The following is a 23,919-nucleotide window of genomic DNA, read 5'->3' as shown; positions in this document are numbered from 1 at the left end:
TTTTGCGAATCATTTTTATATTAGATGTAGTTATAGGTGGTTGAAAATGGTCTGGAACTGTCTATGGCACTTTTTTACTCAATTTCAAAAGCCATGCCCCCAGATAAGGAAATAAGCGTCGATGCATGCTTAAGAAAAACCTATATACAAAAGAGCATATATGGGCAACCACCGGGCAAAAAAATTTTGGTACGTATACTCGGGCTACACATCAAAAGATTTCTACAAAAAATTTCTGACGCTACTTTGGAAAATTCTTTACGTCTTTGTAACAGTGGAATTAGTACAAATATCAATGGATTAGTTTTCCAAATTCAAGCTCAAGTATCTCACTGTTTTCGATGTATTTAACTTTCGAAGTTTGTAACAATTGCAAATTTAACGATATAATTATATCTAATGTACCATTATTTTATTTAAATAAATAGTACTATAGTCATATTATTTTATGTCTAAAATCTTTCGCAAAAAATATTATCACTACTTTAAAATGCACTAAGTACTTTTAACCGCGGCTCGCGAACGTATTTGCACGCAAAAGTTTGACCCTCAACATGTCATAGGTTACCCATACCTGCAATAGAGTATGTATGATGTTTTTTGACAGTTCTTGATAAAAACTCTTGTATTGTGTTGTCTTGTGGGTAGAGATAAATCGGTAATTAATTAAAATGCGGATGCGGGCAGTGAAGGGTTTAAATTCTATGAACCTGCATAATGGATATTAAAATAGAGTTTGTGTGACCTTTGTTACACACGACAGCTTTAGCACAATAGCACCTATGTTAAGCATTGTAGGAACTATCAAATTAACAATTTATTTACTAAATTACTATTATTGACACATTGGTAATGTGTCATATTCCAACCCACAATTCAGGAAGAATGACATTTAATGTATTTACTTGATTGAAGACCTGAGCATAGGAGCAGAGGAGTGGAATAATAATGTAATTGATGTTATTACAGGTGAAAATTGTGCATGATGTGTAATAAATATCATGCATGTAATATTATCAGATTTTTATATTTTTTAAGGGGGCCAAAGCCGTATACAATAATACCTTCAACTACGTATGACGATGCCGGAATCAATATTTTAAATATAATGGGTTATAATTTATACTCTGCAAATTAAGAGGTCTCTTGTCATAATCATATGTAAATCAGTTGACAAAATTATACTATGGTTTATAGGTAAAAAACTTTATTGTTACAATAAATCTAATTATAATAACTACTTTTTTGATGCGCCAAATCCTGAGAATCCCATAATCTGTGCAAGTTCAGATTGGGCGGGACCGTCTTCATTATCGTCATCATCTTGTACCTTGCGTTTCTTATCACGACGGCGTTCCCGCCTTAACTCTTTCAGCCTTGCTTCCTCCTCTGCTGCTTCTTTTAGCCGAGTGTCCAGTTCATATTCTTTCTTTTTTTCTTCCAATTTACGCTTATTAAGCGCAAACCGCGATTTTACCTGTAATTAATTTATCTTTATAGTTTTCGTTAGCGGCAAAGTGACCCTATAAGAAGGCCAGGACATCTCCTGGACCTATTTTTCATGACGACGAAAATGATAGTGGAGTCTTAGCATTTACAAGAGTGGTGCAGGATGCATGCTGGAGGAGTTCTGAGGGAGTGGCTCAGAAAAGCACCAGACAACTCTCTGTACACCACGAAATTCAGGACATCCACAGGATCCTGGAGAAGAGAAGATTACGTAGAGTGAGGCACCATAGTCGACATCCCGATGACAAAACTGCACTAATGGCTATAAAAGAAAATATAGATACTACTATTGTGGAAAATGTGATGTCGTTAACAGCTACATCACACACCGACTACTTTCTCTGAAAGGCATACAAAAAACTGAATCAACCCACAAACCCTTCACCACCTATACAACTAGATAGAAATAAGTAGGATAGATCTACATTAGAAAAAACAATTGCTTTTGCGGACCATCTGGCTAACGTATTTGTACCAAATGAAACCACTCCTGGGTCGGATGAGGCAGAAAGAGATAATATTCTCCAGCAAGATTTCCAATTATATTTGCCCTTGAAGATAGTAACACCAAGGGAGGTAACCAAAGAACCATACAACAAATGGAGGATAGGAAGGCACCAGGTTTTGACCTCATTGACAAAAAGGTTCTTTGCGAATTACCTCGCTTACTCGTAACTTACTTCACAACCCTATTCAACCAACCAAATAAGTGTTGGATACTTTCCAGCGCTATGGGGGTCTCAGGTGACTACGGTCCAAAAGCCCGGGAAATGGCTTTTTGAATTGGGATCACCACAAGCGCACACTAGAGCACAACATGGCACTATCGAACAGACTCACAGGGTGTGTAAATTCATAAGCTTTTCTGGACATACAACAAGGATTCGATTGCGAATGGCACAAGGGGCTCCTATGAAAGATCAAGTCACTTCTGCCTCATAGTTTCTATGGAATCCTAGAGTCTTATATCACTGATGGAATATCCAAGTGAAAGAGATGGATTGTACATCAGGCTTTCATGATATTAAACTTGCAGGGGTGCTTTTGCTCAAGGCTCTGTACTTGGCCCAGTTCTGTTCACCATATATACCTCAGATCTACCGCGTACCCTTGGAGTCATAATTGCAACCTATCCAGACGATATGGCAATCCCAGCATCTTTCAGGCTGTACTGGTTACTGGGTAGAAACTGGAAATTGTACATCGACAACAAACTCCGTATCTACAGTTCTGTTATAAAACCCGTGTGGACGCACGGAATACAATTGTAACTCTAACAAAACTATTTTAAAATTCAAAGAACGCAAAACTAAATCCTTAAAGAAATAAGCAACTCGCCGTGGTTCATAAAAAACGCCCAAGTACATGAACACCTGGGCATACCTACATACAGTAAAAGCAGAAATAAAATTGTACGCTCAGAAGTACATGACTAGGCTGGAAAATCATCCTTATCACATAGCTGTTCAAACAGCTCATCTGCTCTCTGCAGAACAAATGTGGCTGCTGAATTTTGTCTGAAATTCTGACTGAATTTTTTTGCCAAGAATGCATCTTGTAAACAAGATGCATTCTTGGCAAAAAAATTGTATAGGTCACTTTGAATGTTATACTCTGAGTACTGCTAGACGTAGACGCACATTCAATGTATGGAGAAGCTGCTAGTGTATCGCAAAATGACATCTGGCTACAAACAGTTTTCCCAATATTGGCTGAAGATTACAGTGATACCTAAATATAGAATGGCGTGTAGTTGGAAAATTATCAAGAGTGTCAAAAAATCACTGCACTTATTGAAAAAAGAAAATGATTGGTCATAGTCACGGCAAAAAAGGCCTGGATGGCTTGAGAAATAAAAAAAATAATTTTATTTATTTACAATTGCCCAGCACATGTCAATAGATGACTACAGCATTGTTAAGCAGAACAAATGTGGCTGGATAGGAAACATAGGTTAATACTTAATATTGACTAACAACTTAACAGAAAATAGAATACACCATACATGCACTAGTACAACAAAATAAATGAAAATAAATTAATATTACACAATTTTTTAAATGTACCAGTGAATAACTATATCTGCAAATGTTTTCAAAAATGAATTAATATAAACTATACTTTGCCTCTTAATAACTTCCAGATATAACTACATAAGTAGTGGTCCCTTCAACATCATTATATGTGAAATTCACTGCATTACTAAAGTAAAAAATGCATTGGAAATTATTATATGTTATAACCCTTAAGAGATTGGAAAAAACTAGATGATTATGAGCCAAGCAATAAATAACAAAGATTTGTACCAAAGAACTACTATGGGTGTAACAAATAACTGGATACTTTTGTCAGCTAATGTTATGCTTTTTGAGATAAATTACCTATTTTTTACCATCACCAGAGGCATACCTTAATAGTGACGAACAAAGGTTTATTATTTAGGTTTTCAAATTTCACATTCAATAAAAAATATTAATTACCTGATCTAGTGAGCTCCGTTCAATCTTCATTGACATTCCAAGATTTCTTTGATGTTTTTTGCCATTGATGTGATCAAGAAAGTTGATTGAGTCCTTAACAACACAATCACAGACATTACAGTAATAACCACCAGATTGTGCAGTTGGTGTATTCTTAGTAATTACGACACTTTTTCCTAGTTTAGAATCTAAGTCTACTTTGTACTCTCGCTGTTTCAAAAGCTCTCTCTTAACAGGTGGTGCTGAAATGTTAAAAATGTTTATTATATTTTTGGAACATAATAGATACTGATAGATGCATAATAAGCAGAATTATAAATAGCAATGTTTTGATTTTGACTATATATGTGTATTTAATAGAACTACTGCGACGTTATTAGCAGTATATCCAAGTAAGGTTAATCTCACAGATTTAGGTGTTTGTTGAAGGCAAGAAGTTAACAAAATATATTTAAGATTATACCTTTTTTCTTTGACTGCTCTTCTTCCTCTAATTCTGCTTGTAACCTTTCCGCAGCAATTTTTTCGAATTCATCTTTGTCCCACTTTCTTCGGTGATCATCTGGCCTCATACTCATCCTGCTAAATTGTATATTTTTCGAAATGTAAATGGTATGCTAAGTAAAGATATGGACGTACAATTTAATTATTGCTTCCGTTTACTCAGTAAATAAAAATATTTGATACTAATAATTAACTACAACTATTAAGTTGTATTTACATTTGTACATTGACATTTGACATGCGTGTAGCAGGATTTCATGGCATAATCGCGCTATGTCTTTCTTCTTTCTAGTCTGTGATAGAAACCAAAGATTATATTGTGCAGTTAATTTGGTTCGTTTATGAACGCTGTTTTGACATAATATCTTTGTTTAGGGACTTCGCTGTATTAATTAGTTAAGTGTAATCATTTCTGAATAATTTCTGATTAACCGACTACAAAAGGTAAAAAATTACTTGAAACTGGCAAAAAGTTATAACTATGGCCATAAAAAAATAAGTTAAGAAAGCTATTTCCCGTTCACTGTCCAACAACAAATACCATAATTCAGAGTAACTTACAGTAGAATTAAATACTACAATAGTTAGGGGTTTTTAACTTTAACGAATAAATATTTCTTATTAAGTATACAATTTATCTGTTATCAAGTCATGATAACAGATAAATTGTATAATGTCACTGGTGACATGTATGTATGCATGTAGATAATAATAATTGTACTAATACATATACAATAAATTTAATTTTGATCAGACAGTTAAATTTTTAGTATCTCAGTTAAATTAATTCTATGTAAAAAAGGTATCAAGAAAAACAAGTTTTGTTGTTTTTGAGATACAATTTTAATTGATTTCATTGATTGATAGGCGAATTTGATTATTCGAGTTTATTCATCATTTGTAGATAGTTATAATTTAATATCTTTACGAACATGAGATTATTATTGCAGTGAAGTTACTGACATAATTATCACATGAAACATAATGAATAGCAGTTTAGGATCGTGCCTTATCCTCTCTGAATATAACTTATATAGAAAAATACTGTAAAAGGGAACTGACATAATACACTGAAACGAAAAAAATTCAAACAATACGTTGTTGAGAGGGAATGTTTTTAAATTGCGTTACGAACCAATTTGGCATTTACGGACTGTAAAAATTAATGTGCCCGGCGTGAGTATTGGGTCATAAATTCAGATTGAGTCTTTTATCAAAATGTTTTATCCTGTCAAATCCGTCCTTGAAAAAATATCAATACAATGTTACACCTAAGTGTAATGTAAGATTTCAAAAAATAATAAAAGTAATTTTAAAATATATTAGTGCAGCGTGAACGATATTTAAAAAATGTTTAAATCAAGTTTTGATACTAAATAATCAACAACACAACACACTAAATAAACAACAACTAAATAAACATTATACTTGATTTCAATAAAATGTGTGTTTCGCAAATAAATACTTTATATGATTTTTTTTTATTATTTTAGATTAAGTTTTCTAATTTTCAGTGTAACATGTGATTTTGTTTTTGTTCTGCCAATCTTGCACATAATATGTATTATTTTTTGAAGAAGAAAGAAGAGATCACTTGTTAGCGATGAAGTAGATCGGTTCCCCCGTATAATTTTTATTATTATATTTTCATTTCTCATTTGTTATTCATTTACTATAACTAAGTATAACTAAATAAGTAAATTAATACAGCGAGTAAAAAACTGCATAAACAGTAGGTTGGTTCTTGTTTTTTGATAATCTGAAAATTAGCTTATAAGGATTTGTTCAAAACTGAGATTCAAAAACTCACTTAGTCCTAAATCTTACCCTTTACGCACAACAAACAGGAAATTGAAAAAATTTACTACTAAATACTTTTTTAAATCAAATCAATTTTTAAACTTCAAAAGTGCCTATGTACAAATGATATAGAACAGTGTTAATCCTCATTCCTTAAGATCGTAGATTCGTTACCCGGCCTTCTTTCTATAAGCGCATTAAACATTCGCTTGAATTGTGAGGGACATCGTGAGGAAAGCGGTCGGTGCCTTAGACCCAAAATGTCCACGGCGTGCACAGAAGGTTGATCACCTACTTGTCTTCTTTGTCTATGAGTTTCACCAATGATTATGATACATACTGAAATCTGAGGCCCAGACGTAAAAAGGTCGTAGCGCCACTGATTTATTTTTATATTTAATAAAATCAATATTTAGTATGACCCGTCTCTTGGCTACATATTTATTTATTTCACTGATATTTTTTAGGCAGGTTATCTGCATACATTCTTCTTATTTTGACATGCTTGATATGCACGTCAAAAGCAATACGGATATTTAAAGAGAGAGGAAAAATAGTAAAAGCAAGCTGGGTACGGAGGAAAAATATGAGTTATTGAAAGCTTTTTCTTCACTGTACAATAAAAAAAAAAACAATTAAAAAGGAATATTTCGAATAATATTTATATATTAAGGGTTTTTTGATTAGATTTGAGGTCGCCTGCTATCCCCCGGGACGCTATACGTAATCTAGCCATATTTGCGCTTATATAAAATATATTTGATCACAACGCTCGACCACAGGTAAATAATTACACTCTACTAAATTATCTATGGTATCCGATATAATGCGTCTTATGAGAAATCTGAATTCAAAATAAGATTGACAGTGATAAATGAAAAAATCCCATTTATTCCCGTGGCGCGATTAATGCCGCATTCTCGTAAATCGTAATACATCTCAGCTTAGATGTAATAAACATACTTCAATTTCTTCCTTAATTTCAACCTCAATACACAAGACTCGGTGTTCTCGTTTCTTATTATAAGATATTCTTAGCATACATAGTAATAATAAAGAATTGATGAAAAAAAAAACAAATTTAAAAAGTGGATCCCGGTGGCAGTGTACCTTTGCTGGCAGCATTTCCTCTCTGTTTTATGATACTTATTCGTTGAGGAAAGCACTTGTTTGTATGATTAGTTTGTAGAGTGGAAATATATACCGAAAATTTAAAAAAAATAAAAGAATTCATGACAAATAATTCAGATCCTTATTAATATATTATTCGATGACATTTAGTGTACAACGCATGAAATATAATATATCGTTTGCTAATTGATTTATAATATAATTTTACTGTGTGAGATGCTAGATTTTTATATTTATTTTATTTATTAATAAAATGAAATGGAACTGCGATCTCAGATCCAGATACCTACTGAGAAAAAGGAAAATTATTAAAGTAAGGATTTTTATCTGTTATTTCTGTTGCTTTATATTTCCTCTCTTGTTTACTGTAGTGTACGCTAGAGGGCTCTCTAGTGCGTTGCTGGCCTTTTAAGAATTGCTCAGCTGCAGTAGGCAGCTATTAAATACGGAAAAATTATGTAAAATCTAATACTAATACTTGTAAATAGCATCAAAGGGTCTACTTTAAGTAGGTACTTGTTTCACAGGATTTGTTTCAAATTGACTTGAGTGATGATAATATTTTTTTAATGTAACTAAAGAAATTCCCTACTACGAAAACAAAACTTTATTTTAATAAGTTTTGAGCAAGAACATTTTAATCGGTCTGAAATTTAATTTTTCTATTAACAAACACAGCTCTGGTACTTACTGAATATGTATGAACACGGAACGTCGGAACAAAGCCATCATATCTAATAGATATTTTATGTATTATAAACGTCTATACGTAATTTTACACACTTTCTTGGCCTTTTAAGAATGGGTACGCACTTTTTTTGAAGGATCCTTAGATGATTTGATTCAGAAATACTTCAGTGGACAGCTGGTTCCACATAGGAGTGGTGCGCACAAAAACTACTTTTTTTATAGAACAGGGGTCAAACGGGCGGGAGGCTTACCTGATTTTAAGTGATACCGTATATATTATACCGCCCAGGGACACTCTCAATGCCAGAGAGCACAGCAGAGTGTTCGTTATTCTCTCGTAAAACTTTAATGTAATATTTTTGATGAAAAAGTTGTACTTACTCCCTGTTTTCAAGGCCTTACGGCCGAGAAGAACAGAGAATAACCCTTCACTACTATTTTTTATAACTTTTGGTTTTACAAGCTTCTTGAATTACATTCTAGGGAGTTGAAACCACACGCATAATTGGATTAAAGATGTTGGCCAATAATGCGTGCGTGTGGGTGTCAGGTGGTCAATGTAGTGGTGAAAATCTGCATCTATACGTACATTGTTCCAAATTTAAAACCTGAATTCTCTATACAGATAAAAATCGCTTAATATCGAGCCCATATCTCTCCAGGTGGCCGCTTTGCAAATATGGAGTAGAATAAAATAACTCTGAATTTTATTTCCCATCTCGCTGTATTATTTTATGCAACAACCTTTATTTTAAAATATTTTACTAAATGTTTTACGCTTCATTCTTGATTTTATAAAGCAATAACTTCTTCTGAACGTTTTTAACATATCATTTTTTTTCTATTAATTTTTAAACTACTTCCAAAAGAAGGTCTAACCTATACTTGTGTTCTATAATTTTGTGCGAGTGTGTAAGTACATACATTAACCATGTAGGTACTTACCCACAACCATTTTTTTTAAGGAACAGTGGGCTAATGGGCAGGAGGCTCATCTGATGTTATGTGATACCGCCGCTCATGGACACTCTCAATGCCAGAGGGCTCGCGAGTGCTTTGCCAGCCTCTTAAGAAATGGAACGCTCTTTTCTTGAAGGACCCTAAGTCGAATTGGTTCGGAAATACTTCAGTGGGGCAGCTGGTTCCACAAAGTGGTGGTTCGCGCCAAAAACTGCCTTGAAAAACGCGCAGTTGTGGAACGGCGGATATCGAGGTGATTTACCATACTTAGATAAATTAGTTTTATGCATTTTAATATTTACAACATTTATTAAAATCCATGTATCTAATGTATAAAGGTTACTTTTCTGCTTAATGGATTCACTGGAGAGTACCTGAGACCTACACCTAGACCGGAGAGAGCTATTTGGGAAGCGTATGGGGGTATACTATGATTTAGAGCAGGGTAGGCGAACCTTTATGCATCAACGTGCCATTTTTTCTAAAAAATGTTTAATGGGGTCATTGGCGTGCCATCAAATAATTTTGACTTTCTGATTATTTGGAGAATAACAATAATAAATACTATCAAAACTCTTTATGAAATAAAGTAAACAAAAGAGGTACATTTTGGAATGTTTTTATTACACGCATAAATTAAATTATTGTAAAATTAGTGTGACTTCTGTTGCTGCAGGTTAGATGACAAATAATTTATGTCAGGGTTATAAGATGTTACTTTTAGCAAAGTGCATGCTGAACTGGATTCATCTGTCAAACGATTTCTAAATGAGTTTTTAATGTTATTCATCTCTGAAAACAATGACTCGCAGGCATAGGTAGATGAAAACATTGTTAAAATAGCATGAGCCAGCTTCTTCAAACAGTTAAATTTTAGAGAGATTATAAGTTTCATTGATTTGTAATAAGGTAAGTAAACAAATAAATAAATATACAAGGTCGGCCTGTATTTAGGGCAGGGCAAAATATAGAAGTCGATTTTTTTTTGTAAGCATATATCTAGAGAAACCTGTCGTTCTATTGATTTCATAAATTAATTAATTTAATTTTTACGTTTTTTTTTAAATAATACATGGATAAAGACTAAACGTTTGAGCTTTTTATTTATTGTAGTCCGTTCTTAAGGAAATACGATAGTTAATTATAACTAAGTTTTGTTTGATTATTGTTAAATGACGACATTTAAAAACTACTGGACCGATTGTAAAATACTTAGTATTAAAATGTTAGATTATACTTGAATAAATATAAGGTATATTTATTTCCTAAATATTTTACAAAGTAAATCCACCTGTGCGAAGCGCAGACCGCTAGTAAATTACACTTTGATTGCACGAAGCAATTAGGTAAGGAAAAAATGGTCAAAGCATAACACTTAGAAAAATACAGCTCCACGTTTCTTAGTAATTATGCAGTGTGATGCATTTCGTTTGAAATTTAAGGGTTTGACTAGACATAAAGGTCATTTACTTAACTTTCAAGTCATTCTTGGGTTACTGAAATTCAGAAAATTATCGTGATTCATGTGTCCTTTTTTCTATTTATGTTTTTTTTTTAACTATACAGATAATGCAATCCACGAAGACGCCCCCCACTATTCCTCCTAGCTGTATATGTATGCGAGTAGTATATGTGTGCGAGCTGCTGTATATGTATGCGAGCTTCCATCAATGTGTGTTAGGTGAGACGTCTGCCTTGTTCCAGTGAAATAAAAAAAAATTAACGAAATATATTACCTCGTAATTTAATTATTTTTCCATATTTTTTGTTAATCCTTTGACCAGAAAGCGGGTAATAATTACGGCTAGCTTTAAAATTATAAACACAATTAACCAAGCATAAACATCAAAACATCGGAAAGCAACTATCTGTACAAAGGGAAAGGGATGTTCATGTCGTTTTTTCACGACAAAGGTTTTGGATAAGATAAGCTTAGCCCATCTCATTGTTTTTGTATGAAAGCTCTCCATTTGATCTGAAAGGTTTACGGCCTCAATTACCTTTCATGTGATCCTTACACAAGCTTGCAAATACATTAAAATATTTTAAATTATATCGTATTAAATAAAAGAGCAGTGTTAGCCTAGTGGCTTCAGCGTTCGACTCTCATATCTCGGTCGTAGGTTCGATCCCCGGCTGTGCACCAATGGATTTTCTTCCTATGCGCATTTAACATTTGCTCGAACGGGGAAGGAAAATATCGTGAGGAAACCGACATGTCTTAAACCTAGGGATGTCAACAACCAAAAGTTGAAACTCCAGCGTGCTTCTTTATTACTTTAGTATGTATAAGGAAAGATGAAAAATAAAAAAATATGTGGAAACAGCTGCCTTCTGAAGTATCACCAAAGAACTGAAGAACAACCCGACAGGAGCCCCGCAAAAAAAGAAATTCAAAATATACCTGTTTTGCATTCCTTTCTAAAACTGTTAAAAATGGCTTCATTTTCATGATTCTTGGTAAACCATTTTAGAATTTATTACTTAATAAACATTTTAAGATAAGCTTTGAATGTTGAGCGGGAACATTCTTGGAACTTTTCCTATATTAAATTAATATAATGCTTGCGGTTTGGTTGGTGTCTTAGATCAAAGCAAAATAAATATTTAAACTTTTATAACAATAGGAAATTACTGGAGTTGTATTTGATAAACTATCAATTATGTACTTTATTTAGGGATAAGTTTCCGATAAGAAATTATCTTCAAACCATTAATTTTATAAAAGAGGTAACACGAATTGTGATTTTTTTTATTCTTTGAATTTACATTCAGGTTAATTTAATTAAGGTTTTCCTTAAAATTGGCATGATAATATTTAAAGAAATTCATCGAATTGGTTACCTCATTGGCATATTTTGGGCAAACGGGCAGGAGGCTCAATTGATGTTGAGTGACACCGACACTCAAGCCACAGGGTCGCGAGTGCGTTGACGGTCTTTTAATTTTTAAATCATTCATATATTGGTTATTATTAGCCTCAAATACGGTTATGTTTAAAACATATTCTTTCACCAGACTTTTAATATTTATAATAACAAAACAGGCAGTATATTTACAATTTTAATATTTAACATAAGGAAAATATGATTTTGGACAGTGTTTATTTATTTATCAAAGCTCACCACAACATATACAGGGGCGGATCAACGTAAGGATTTTTTATGCTGCGGCCAAGGGCCCCCAGCCCCCACTGAATATAGGCGGTATTTTAAATTTAAAAAAATCTGAAAAAAAAGAAACCCTTAGATCAATATGCAATTTCTTTAGTATATTTTACTATCTAATATCTATATTCTAATATACATGACAATTATGACTTTACAAAAAACTTAAACTTAAAAAACCTAATAAAAAATCATGGGGCAATGCATCAATCACACACAACATTTAAATTGCATTATATATTGCAAAGGTAATAGAAAAAAAACTTTTAAACGAAAATTAGCGATCGAACTAATTTAAGAAATACAATTCAATATTTTATACTTTTCCATTTGCTATTGTCATTTTAGTGTTTAATAGTAATTTTTTGTTTAACAATGCGGATTATTGCCTGTTCACACTTGAAAACGTTCGCGTAACTTAATTTTTGTAATATCAAAATTCAAGATAAATACCGTTAATGCGTAGTGCAACGTTCAAAGTCAGCAAACAGTGTGGCATCTAAATAGGATTACATTCTGTGTAGCCGGCGCTGTCATTGTTCAACATCTTCAGCTTAAAGCAAGGTATAATCTGTTGGTACTTCAGACTTGATAAGCAAACTGTTATCGCAAGTCCAGCTTCAGTTTGAACAAGTTTATTAAGTAGAATGCGGGAAAATTCAATGATAAAGTCAGTGCGTCTTTGATATTTGATATGACGTTGGAATAATACTACCGTCGCTGGAGCGTAGAACTATATTTATTTATAAATAAACGCTCGTAAAAACATTGGTACAAGAAAATAAATATGAAGAGGCAGGATGGCCTTCATCAAAAGTCATGTTGTGTGATGTATGTCGGTAGGTAGGTGTTCTTGTTATAATTACAGTTGTATAATCAACACGGGGCTTAACAATCGAAATGCACAGTGAAATGAGCAATGTACAATCTAAGCAATACGTCATCAACTTAATTATAACACTAGATTAAACTATCACTCAGATTCAAAGCGATTCGTCACAAGCGCGGTGTGCGGGCGCCGTCTCGAACAACAGTCTGTCAAGATGGCCGCTCTCACAACCATCCACAATGACGCTTCGCTAGGCTGACATTGACAACCTGATGTCTGATGTTAACGGATGCGCCTACACGGCCAGACTGACATTCGACCGTCCTCGGGCGATTTTCTGAGACAATGAGTTGCAATCGTACATAGTCCGTTCGGCATCCTGACAGATGACTAGCTTTAATTATCACCATGCGCTATGATACTTAAGACTTAAGGCGGGTGTCTCGCTACAATTAAGCCGGATAACACAGCCTCGTCATTAGACAGCATGTAGGTTAACTGTTCACAATTGGTATTATTAGACAAGTTAGTCCTTTGGAGGATGTGACCCGGACGACAATATTCGTCTTACCATAATCTGCAAAACATCCAGAACAAGTCAGTCAACTTAAATGACTCTGACTTCGACGACATATTTCGTCTCATAGAACAAAACTACAGTGACAAGTTAGTCTCGTACTGGCTCGGACGACATATTTCGTCTTACCACAATCTCCAAAACATCCAGAACAAGTCAGTCAACACAAATGACTCTGACTCGGACGACATTTTCGTCTTATTATAATCTCCAAAACGTCCAGAACAAGTCAGTCAACATAAATGACTCTGACTCAGACGACATTTTCGTCTTATCATAATCTCCAAAACATTCTGAACAAGTCAGTCAACATAAATGACTCTGAATTAGACGACATATTATTTCGTCTCATATAACAAAAGCACAGTGACAAGTCAACCCCGTACTGACTCGGACGACATTTTCGTCTTATTATAATCTCCAAAACGTCCAGAATAAGTCAGTCAACATAACTGACTCTGACTCAGACGACATTTTCATCTTATCATAATCTCCAAAACATTCTGAACAAGTCAGTCAACATAAATGACTCTGAATTAGACGACATATTATTTCGTCTCGTATAACAGAAGCACAGTGACAAGTCAACCCCGTACTGACTCGGACGACATTTTCGTCTCAGTGACAAGTCAGCACGGTACCGACCCGGACGAGATACTTCGTCCGACTGGCAAGAAAGATTCCTGCAGGTCGCTTCACTTACCTACGACCACGAATCATCCCACTCTGCACGAATCCCAGCTTCATACAACCTTCCCAAGTCTCATCGGACTGTACAGAACATCCTAGGCAGTCAATTCGTTGTTTAGAGAATATAGCAAGATTATCATTATCAATTTCGACACTTAACCCTTGATCAAGGATATCTCTACCAATAATTCTAGGCAAATATATTATTGTCGGAAATCACGTGAAAGAGTAAACTAACAAGCGATCACAAATTTTAACATTGGCCCGAATTTGAGTCGTACACTGTATATAATCGCCCCCAATGCCGCTCAGATAGACGAGACTTTTACACACAGTACCCAAGAGTTTACCTGGATAACTTTCTTTCACAAGAGAACAGGACGATCCGCTATCAAATAGAAAAGGAACAGGCTCACCGAAAGATGTTGTCAAGATACCCTTTGAAGCACAAGTGTAGCACGTTACATCGATCATCCTCTCCAATGGACGGTAAGCACTCGGAGTGACTCGAGGCTCGACTGATCCCAACGCGTCACGACGTTTTCGGCATTCCACAAAACGATGTCCGATATTCGGCAAAAGTTACATCTGCCAGTGAACCGCTCGGTAGTACGAAAACGCTTCGCCTCAGGTTCGTTAGCTTCGACACCGTCTAAACGCCGCTTAAGAGATACGTCTCACAGGATTCGGAACAATTGAGTGCGAGTTTTGATATTGTGCGCAATCAATTCGCGTCTTATCAGGCTATCCTTTTGACAAAGCACAGAAATAACGAATCCGGTCACCACTTCTTCAGGCATCACAGTCTTAGGTATTCGTTTCGATTAAGTTACATAGACGAAGAGCGGATTCTGAAGCTGTCTCCTTAGCTCCTAATAGCAATATTTCGTCAAAATAGTCCCAAATTTAGGTTACTTATACAGGCAGCCGCTCGTCCTTTTAAAGATGTAGTAAGAGCCATGAGCAAGTCTAGTCTTCTAATCGTTTATTACGAACGATCGCTTCGGTAATATTACACCAACCATCTATGTCACAGTTTAGTTCATCTGGATTAAATGGTAAGAAAAAGATAAAAGCATTCACATGTTATTCAGCAATTTTTCTGCATCCGATTTTGGTGTTTCTTGCTTAATTCTAGCCTTATCCGATCCCACTTCTGATGAAGAGGCAGGATGGCCTTCATCAAAAGTCATGTTGTGTGATGTATGTCGGTAGGTAGGTGTTCTTGTTATAATTACAGTTGTATAATCAACACGGGGCTTAACAATCGAAATGCACAGTGAAATGAGCAATGTACAATCTAAGCAATACGTCATCAACTTAATTATAACACTAGATTAAACTATCACTCAGATTCAAAGCGATTCGTCACAAGCGCGGTGTGCGGGCGCCGTCTCGAACAACAGTCTGTCAAGATGGCCGCTCTCACAACCATCCACAATGACGCTTCGCTAGGCTGACATTGACAACCTGATGTCTGATGTTAACGGATGCGCCTACAAATACAATTCTTGTATCAAAAATGTGACTAAAGGCAAACAAAACAGAAACAAACATAACATCAAACAAAATTAAACAAATATATTAATTTATAAAAACTAAAGGTAAAGAATAATCTAAGTATGAGCAAGTATATATATCTGGATATACATACTTACCAGGTCTGGACCTGGCTTTTTTATCAAAATGCTCAATCTGGATAGCGGTGAGTATTGGACATTACGCGTTCAAACACAACAAAATACGAGACTACTAAATGCAGCGTCACTCTTAAATAATATATATATATATATATATATATATATATATATATATATCAATGTTTAATTAGTACTAACAAAACACAAAGTAAAGGCAAAACCTGGTTTTGAAATTAAAAGTATTTAGAACTTCAAGTTTGCGAAATAAACGCTAAGGAACGATCAGAAACGAGTATAATATAAACAAAAAGACCAAACTAAAACGTAAACTTGGAGAAATTTCGATTTTTAAATGATAATCGCAATTGTAAAGTAAAACCTTATACTTTCAAATAGTACGTGGATACGATATTTAATGTATGAGAATGTAATAGACAAATTTGGAGTATAGATTAAAAATAATAAGTATGGAGGTTCTTGATCATTTTTCTCTATATGACTATCTTTTGAAAGGGGCAACTTTATTCGTGACTTTAATTTGACCTAATTGTAATAAATGATTTTACTTTGACGTTTGACTTTATTAAATAAAATTCAGACCGACATTATAAAATAGATTCTATACCAATCTACCTCGAATATCTATTATTAATTATAACAATGACGCTATAATAAAGACAAAGGAAGTCGGCAACTGTAAGTGATAGTATTGTGATATGCGGGATTCACCGCATCAGCCAATTAATGTTACGACGACGCAATTATGCTATTAGCTCCAACGTCATCGAGTTATATAGGTAATAGGTTTTAGGTGAACCGACTGAGCGGTTCGACGCTTAGCCCGAACCAATTTAGGGCTTATAATGACTAAATCGTAAGTGGAATCTTGGCATGGACCTTTAGTGTTATTGTTGAGTTAAATGTTTTTAGGTATTCGGCGATATTTTGTATTTATTATTTATTAGAATTGTACAATCCTTCTGGCATGTTAATGCATTTAGGAAATAGAATGCTTGATAGAATTAATTCATAGTTCATAAAATACAACTTTGGTCTTAAAAATTGACAGTTGTCATTTCATGACATTTGTCATTATAAGCAAATGAGACTGGACTATCATTTTAGTGAGTGAATTGCTAGCCTTTGCCTTTGAAAAAAGCTGTGCTTTTTTCCCTTATATGTACGCAATGAGTGTACTCCATTGCAGCTCATGGACACTCATTTTAATGTGTTGCCTTTAAAAAAATGTACTTAATAATGTATTTCCTTAAAATAGATACGTTTTATCTCCAAGCGTTTTATATTTAAAGTCGTGACTTAGTTGTTTCAGTAGTCAGTTTCTCACTATCAGTCAGACCAATCTACAGATCCCGGCCTAACTCCGCATACGGACTCACCTGTAAACTTTCGCCAAAATGGACCGTTCAAGTGAAACACATCTTCAAAACTATACACTGTCATAAGAGAGGCGCTGGACAGAAAGCGGTGGAAACATATTATTCTCTGCTCCAGATGTTTCCTTGCTGACTTCGATGCTCATACACGAGCTACCGACTGAAGAGAGAGGGAACCAAATGATAGAAGAGTTGAACGAAAGATGTATGAATGGTTCTTATAAACGCGGGAATTTGCTAAAATTACCACAGACATAAATGTTTGAATATCAAAATAACATTAACAGCAGGATAATGTCAAGAATGTAAACTCGTGGATGTAATTTATGTGCACCAGTTTAGCTGCACATTAGTGAGACTTAAGTTTAAATGTTTTGTGGAATATCATAAATAATAGTTTGTATAATGTAATTCGCAGTTTCTTTAAGTCGCCAGTCGACTAGGTTTTTTTTTAATGGGACTATTGGACACGCCCCTGCTGTCTCGGTTGCCTGATTGTGTTCCTGATATGCTATTAGGGGTAATAAAAAGAGAGATATATATATATATCTATATTTAGGTAACTACAATAATGGTGAAAAGCCTACTGATCTTTTAGCTGGATTATTTTGTTCTACGCTCTATAGTATGGGCTAAATGTACTGCAACGATAGTTTAATCAAGGCTAAATAGCTTAACCGTTTTATGTCTAGATTTTAAAATTTCAGACAGACCTTCATTTACAAAGGTTAATTCAGTAGGTACACAGGGTATAACACATACTTAATAAACATCAAACAGGACATATATTACAAACAAATAAAGTAAAATTATTGGGTTTTATGTTATATACAAAAAATCTGTTCCATTTTCAGATCTTTCAGTTTTATGTTACACAGAACAAATAACAAAGAAAATCCAAAACATGCCAAAAGATGTTGTGTCAATAATTTTCTGTAGTGTTTTTTTTTACTTTGTTCATAAAATTCGAGGCCAGCTATGTTTGCGCCAACTCCATGTCAAGTGTCAAACAAAGGAGGTTGGTAGCTAAGTTGTATCACAGATTATGATTAATGGGCAATATTATATTTAATTTAAATATACCAATTACAAAATTGTAAAAATATTAAGAAGCGTTAACAACTACGGCATCAATTGCATATGTTCATGTATTTTATAGAGAATTAGTAATTCTAACTTTAAGTCTTGGTATTCGAAATGACTAGAAAAGACTGATATACTTGCTTTAAAAAATACATACGAAGCAATAAGTTCAACATTTGAAAACACTTAATCCCCCTAAAATTTGTAAAGTAGATTAAAAATTAAGAACATTAACCTGACATTTGTAAAGTAGATTATACGAATATTTCATTCATTTTAGTAAATGTTCCAATTCGATGTTCGATCAAAGATATTATTAAAGAAAAGCGAATGGGTATCAAAGACAATTTTCTTTATCGTACAAATCAAATAAGTATCTAATACACTTTTAGATCTGCAATAGCCAAATAAATAACCGGCGTGAAAATAACAATATATTGCGGAATTGCTTGGTAATTTTTCACTGTACTGTCAAATGCTCATATAAGATATTGGAAACAATTTGAGAGATATCTTGAACGTTCAATGTGATATTATGAAGGTTATTTTGTAAGATTAATTGTGCAAGAACAGTGTTGGCTTGGTTGAGTAAATTAAATACAAACAAAGAAACCGAGCTTTTGATATGGTTTTGGATTTTGGCAATGTGTAATTAAGTACAAAGGTCTATTTACACAATTCCTTGATTCTACGATGAAAAAAACATTTACGAATATCGATAGAGTTTCAGACACAGAAGGCATATCAAATGTGTCTGTAATGTTCGATAAATAGCTATTAATTCGATCTATAATTTTATTTAGACTTTTTGGTACATTTTGATGACATTTTTACGCGTATCAAAAAAGCTTGCAGCCTCCAATTGTATTTATAATATTTTAATGTTATTTCCTTAGTAGTAGAATGTAAACTGTTATTAGTGTAGCGAAGTGGCAAGAGTCACATAGCTCGTGCGTCCGGCAGCTCGCTTCGACTCATTAATTCTCAACAAACGCTGGCCAGCCGCTGTGTGAGAATGACAGCACTCGTTTGTTATCCTATATGCTATATTACGAGCTCAATACACTAGCATTTAGATGCACACACTGCTGTTTTTAGACGCGATCAATTCAATACAAGGATCTTTTAATACATTACAATTCGTAAGTAATATTTTATATCAGCTGATTTGTTGTAAGATGCAGTAATCGCAATTAATTGCCTCTAAGTAAGGCGTGTTAGTACGTCCGTGTTTATTCACGCGCGGGTTTAAAAGCAATGCGGTCTCAGTACTGGAAAATATTTTCGTCTGTCGGAATGGAGATATTACTTCGCAGATTTCATGTAAAGCAGTCACTTGGCACTCGAACAGCGTTTAAAGCGGCAATAAAACTAAACATACGAAGTGCAAAACTGGTTGTTCAGAACACGTTGAAACTTAACGACGTCATCTTCTTGAAGTGCTGTTTGTTGTGAACTTACTGCATGTTCTACATTCCGTAATATACTTATAATGTGGAGATGGTTGAGATTAGTATATAAACTTATTTAACAAGCATTGTATGTGAGATATCGTCTGAAATAAATTTTTGACCTAACAGCGTCTAAGAAATTGAGAACGCCGGTTGCACGCATGAAAAAGCATGACTCATTGTCCCATTTCGCTCATTGTACGTTTGCGCCCCATCTATCTATCTTCCTTAAGTATGCAGTCATTTTATCAATTTTTGTTATTGCCATGTTAAATTATCGTCCGTAAACCGACTTTCCCCCGCTCTGAACATTAAAGCTGCAAGGAACGAAGGTATTAAATAGCCACTTCTTCCACATGTCTTTATGCTTCTGTTATAAGCTTATCCAAAATAAACGCCACTGAGAATCAAAGAGAAAGAAAAACCTAACCTATATATACGAACTTATTATATTCAATCTTGAATGTAAGACGCTATTCAAACCCTGTTCCTTTCAAAGTGTTCCCAAAAGGCAGATAGTCGTAATCTATACAAGGGGTAGGTAATTATAATTTGTATAGGCGTGTCAGCTTTAACCATATTCGGTATCTATCGACCAGGACTATAATATCAAATGTTAACAATGTATGTATTTGTATAGGATAGATATTATGTGGAAGGCTATTAAGTCTGATGGGTACAAAGTGTAGGCTTAAGCAATTACTACTCTTCCCTTTCCGCCCTTGTCCAAAATGTATAGTAAATAATTAACGAACGTTGAATTAGGAGCGGCTAGTACAGAGACGTAACGTACCCTTTAAATTTAAACACGTGTTTTTATTTTTATACTGATTATATTTATTTCATTAAAATTCGTCATATAAAAAATAAACCAAACCAGGTTACACATGTTATTAGGCAACGGGCGGCCTTATCGCTAACGACCGATTTCTTCCAGGCTAATATGAAACAATAAAAAAAGAAACACCTACAGAGGTTAAAGTAAAAAGGAGCATAAATAATTAACAAATAGAAACTCAAAATAACATCTATAACTAAAATAAAATCTAAAGAAAAAATATAAATATGTATAAACAGGAATGTAAAAGCTTGTCCAAATGTTAATTGAGTCAATTAATATATTCTATATGTAGTAGCTAATTGCGAGGCAGAAGAAAAATGATTAAAAAGATTTTAAACAAATTTAATGACAGCTTGTATGATATCAATTGGTAAGGAATTTCAGAGCAGGATTTGCACAGTGAAGGAGGAGTGATAGAATGAATTCTAGTTTTATGAGTTCAAAGTTCAAGAATTAGATTGTCTAAGGAACGCAAATCACAACTACTGCTAGAGAGAAGTTCTTAATCATTTACAAAATTTGCTTCTTTTCAAACAACTTTGCATTTTTTAAACGACTTTAGTGTGTAGTGTGGACTGCGTTTCTGCACTTAGATGCACATTTGATTCGTTGTGCGTTGTGAAGCGACCTCAATGCTCCGAGGATTTCTGTTTGTTGGGATGACGCAGCCACTCACTCCATGCCTACGATGCGTCTTTATTAATCTCGCAATCAAATAAGTATTAAATATACTTAGGATCCTTCATGAAAAGAGCGAACCATTTCATTCTCCGGCTCTTGTGAGCCTTCTGCAAATGTGAGTCCATGGGGGGTGATATCACTTAATTTCATGAGCCTCTTGCCCGTCTCCCTCCTATAAATTAAAAATAAATATTGCAAGATATATATTACAAGCGTGGAAAAGGATCCCAAGCGCCCACAAAGAGTAGTCATAGCAGCCCATGCACACCCATTTCGGTGGGGTTCACACAGTTTTGTTGGCCTTTGATGGAGCAGTAGGCTATTTGTTTAAACAATTGGAGGTCCTATCTCCCAGAGAAGATGACTATTGGGAGAGAATTTCACAGTTCTCTAGTTTACAAAAGAATATGTCATATGAAGGGGACCGTAGAAGACTTCTCCATCATTCGAATAGATCCATCAAGGTGACAAAGTTTAATTGTTGATTAACCATGCTTCATCAGATTTCTTAAGAGTCCAAAGGTCACTTGCGCTAGTTGAACTTCTAGCGGTACGGAAACTGCTGATTCTTGAGCGCCCTAGAGACGTGATTCCGTCCCTGGATTAATACCCAACATTGATGTTCATAATGACAAATATGAAGTTTCTAGAGCCTTCGAAGGGTTTGAAGGTTTGCAGATTGGCTTAAGCATAAAATATGTGTTAATAAAATAATAGAATACTGAAGTTTTATAGAGGTGTTATGACAAATTTCCTGATTTTGTATTTGTTGTCCAAATACAAAGTCTAATTTTAAATTGTATTGGCTTACAGATTATATTGTTATAAATTAGTTTCATGTAGACATTTAAGATGATCCTCAATTAAATATGCGACGAATAATAAATGCAGTTTTATAATTTCTTAATGCAGTTAATTAAAAAGAGTGGCGGAGAGTTTATTGCCAGTTTTTCTCTTTCGTTCTACGCCCTTGATTTGAGAACTGGCAGTAAATGTAAATTTAGAAGCATTTAGATGCATTAAATTTCTTTATTTTGACGTTCATAAGTACACACCATCCAGTCATCAGAAAAAGCCAAAAAGCCGGGCTTTTGGGTAGCGAAAATTCTTTCATATAGCTGCAATGTATCAATACATTGCTGCTATGTAGTATATTCATTAGCATACTTCAAAGAATCCAGCAGTATAAAGACGTCACCGCTGCACCTGCTGGTATTCTTAAAAATCGAGATTAGATTATTTCAGTAGGTGTAGCTAACATAGGTTTTATATAAAAACAATGATACTAAAGATATAGCCAATGATGGGATACATTATATTATAAAATGGTTTTTTCATTTACTAAAGGAAATAATGAATAAAAATTATTAAATACATTTAACTAAGTAATACACGCTATGGATATTCTCTATACTTCTAAGCATATTCTGTGATAGCTTAAATGAGTAAATTAAATAGTCATGTTCATTAAATCGTATTTTAAGTCTGAAGATTCTAAAACTGACTAGAAGCGACATCCTTTGTTCTCGTAATAAACTGTCAGACCACAAAGAATATCACCGACAACGGATGTCATCCTCAAATTTACAGCTCGTACTAACAGGATACAAGGGCTCCTTATATGAAAAAGTAGGTTTTCACCAAACATTTTACGTGAAGAGTTTTTTGATGTATTATTTGTACATTTATGAGTATTCATAACAATCAAATATATTATAATTACAATTTTTTTAACCGTAGTAATAATAATAATAATAAATTAAACAAATATAAAACGTTAGGTTCCTGTTGCAGTGTACTTTTAACACTGGCAGCATCGCTGTATTGCGATATTTACTCTTTGATTTAGGAAAGCACCAACTCTGGGATTAACAAAACTTTCTACCTGTGCACTTGAATCCCACGACCCAAGAGTCTCAACTCAAGAGTATCTTATTATTATTATTGTAATCGTAAACCTTTTACAATAACTTGACGATTAATTACTTTTAAGTACGAATACTGTGAATAATATTTTGTGTCTATACTTATTACTTAGGACTTTCGTTTTTAAAACTTTTTTTAGATATGTGTGAGTGTATATGTGTTATAAAAATGCACTAACTGTTATATAATAAGTTTGTCGTTAAATATATATGAAGAGTCTTTAATAAGGAAGTATAATTAAAATATGACGCAGCAGCGGAAGTGGCGAATCACTCGTCGTTTACTGTAGCTATGAACCGGAAATTGAGAAAGTCAACCGTCGGCCATCGTGAGATCATTACGAAAGAACTGATCCGATTTCCTGCAATTTGCGTCCCATCTTCGCTCCTGATTTGTGACACTTTCAGTTCTCGCCCGATAGACCGTCTCGAAAATCTCAAAATAAATTCGTAACAGTTTACCGATAACCGATTAGAAGATCGGTAACTTATTGAGTGTAAAAATTAAATAAAACATTTTATATATGAAATCGAATACGGCCATTTGATTATTCTTATCTGTTAAGC

General features: G+C 34.1%; 1 protein-coding gene across 1 annotated transcript; it reads right to left on the bottom strand.

Annotated features, from left to right (window-relative positions):
• Nucleotides 1-1,190: 1,190 nt before the first annotated feature.
• Nucleotides 1,191-4,725, bottom strand: LOC110998421 (zinc finger matrin-type protein 2). The gene is made up of 3 exons (XM_022267074.2): nt 4,453-4,725; nt 3,990-4,231; nt 1,191-1,477 (listed from the first exon to the last, which is right to left on the bottom strand). The coding sequence occupies exons 1-3, from the start codon at nt 4,565-4,567 to the stop codon at nt 1,238-1,240; spliced, it is 597 nt and encodes a 198-aa protein (XP_022122766.1). The 5' UTR covers nt 4,568-4,725; the 3' UTR covers nt 1,191-1,237.
• Nucleotides 4,726-23,919: the final 19,194 nt, after the last annotated feature.

Source organism: Pieris rapae, chromosome 12, assembly GCF_905147795.1.
Source record: "Pieris rapae chromosome 12, ilPieRapa1.1, whole genome shotgun sequence".
Taxonomy (NCBI): Eukaryota; Metazoa; Arthropoda; class Insecta; order Lepidoptera; family Pieridae; genus Pieris; species Pieris rapae.
Note: the sequence above shows the minus strand (reverse complement) of the source record. Positions and strands in the feature narration are given on the sequence as shown.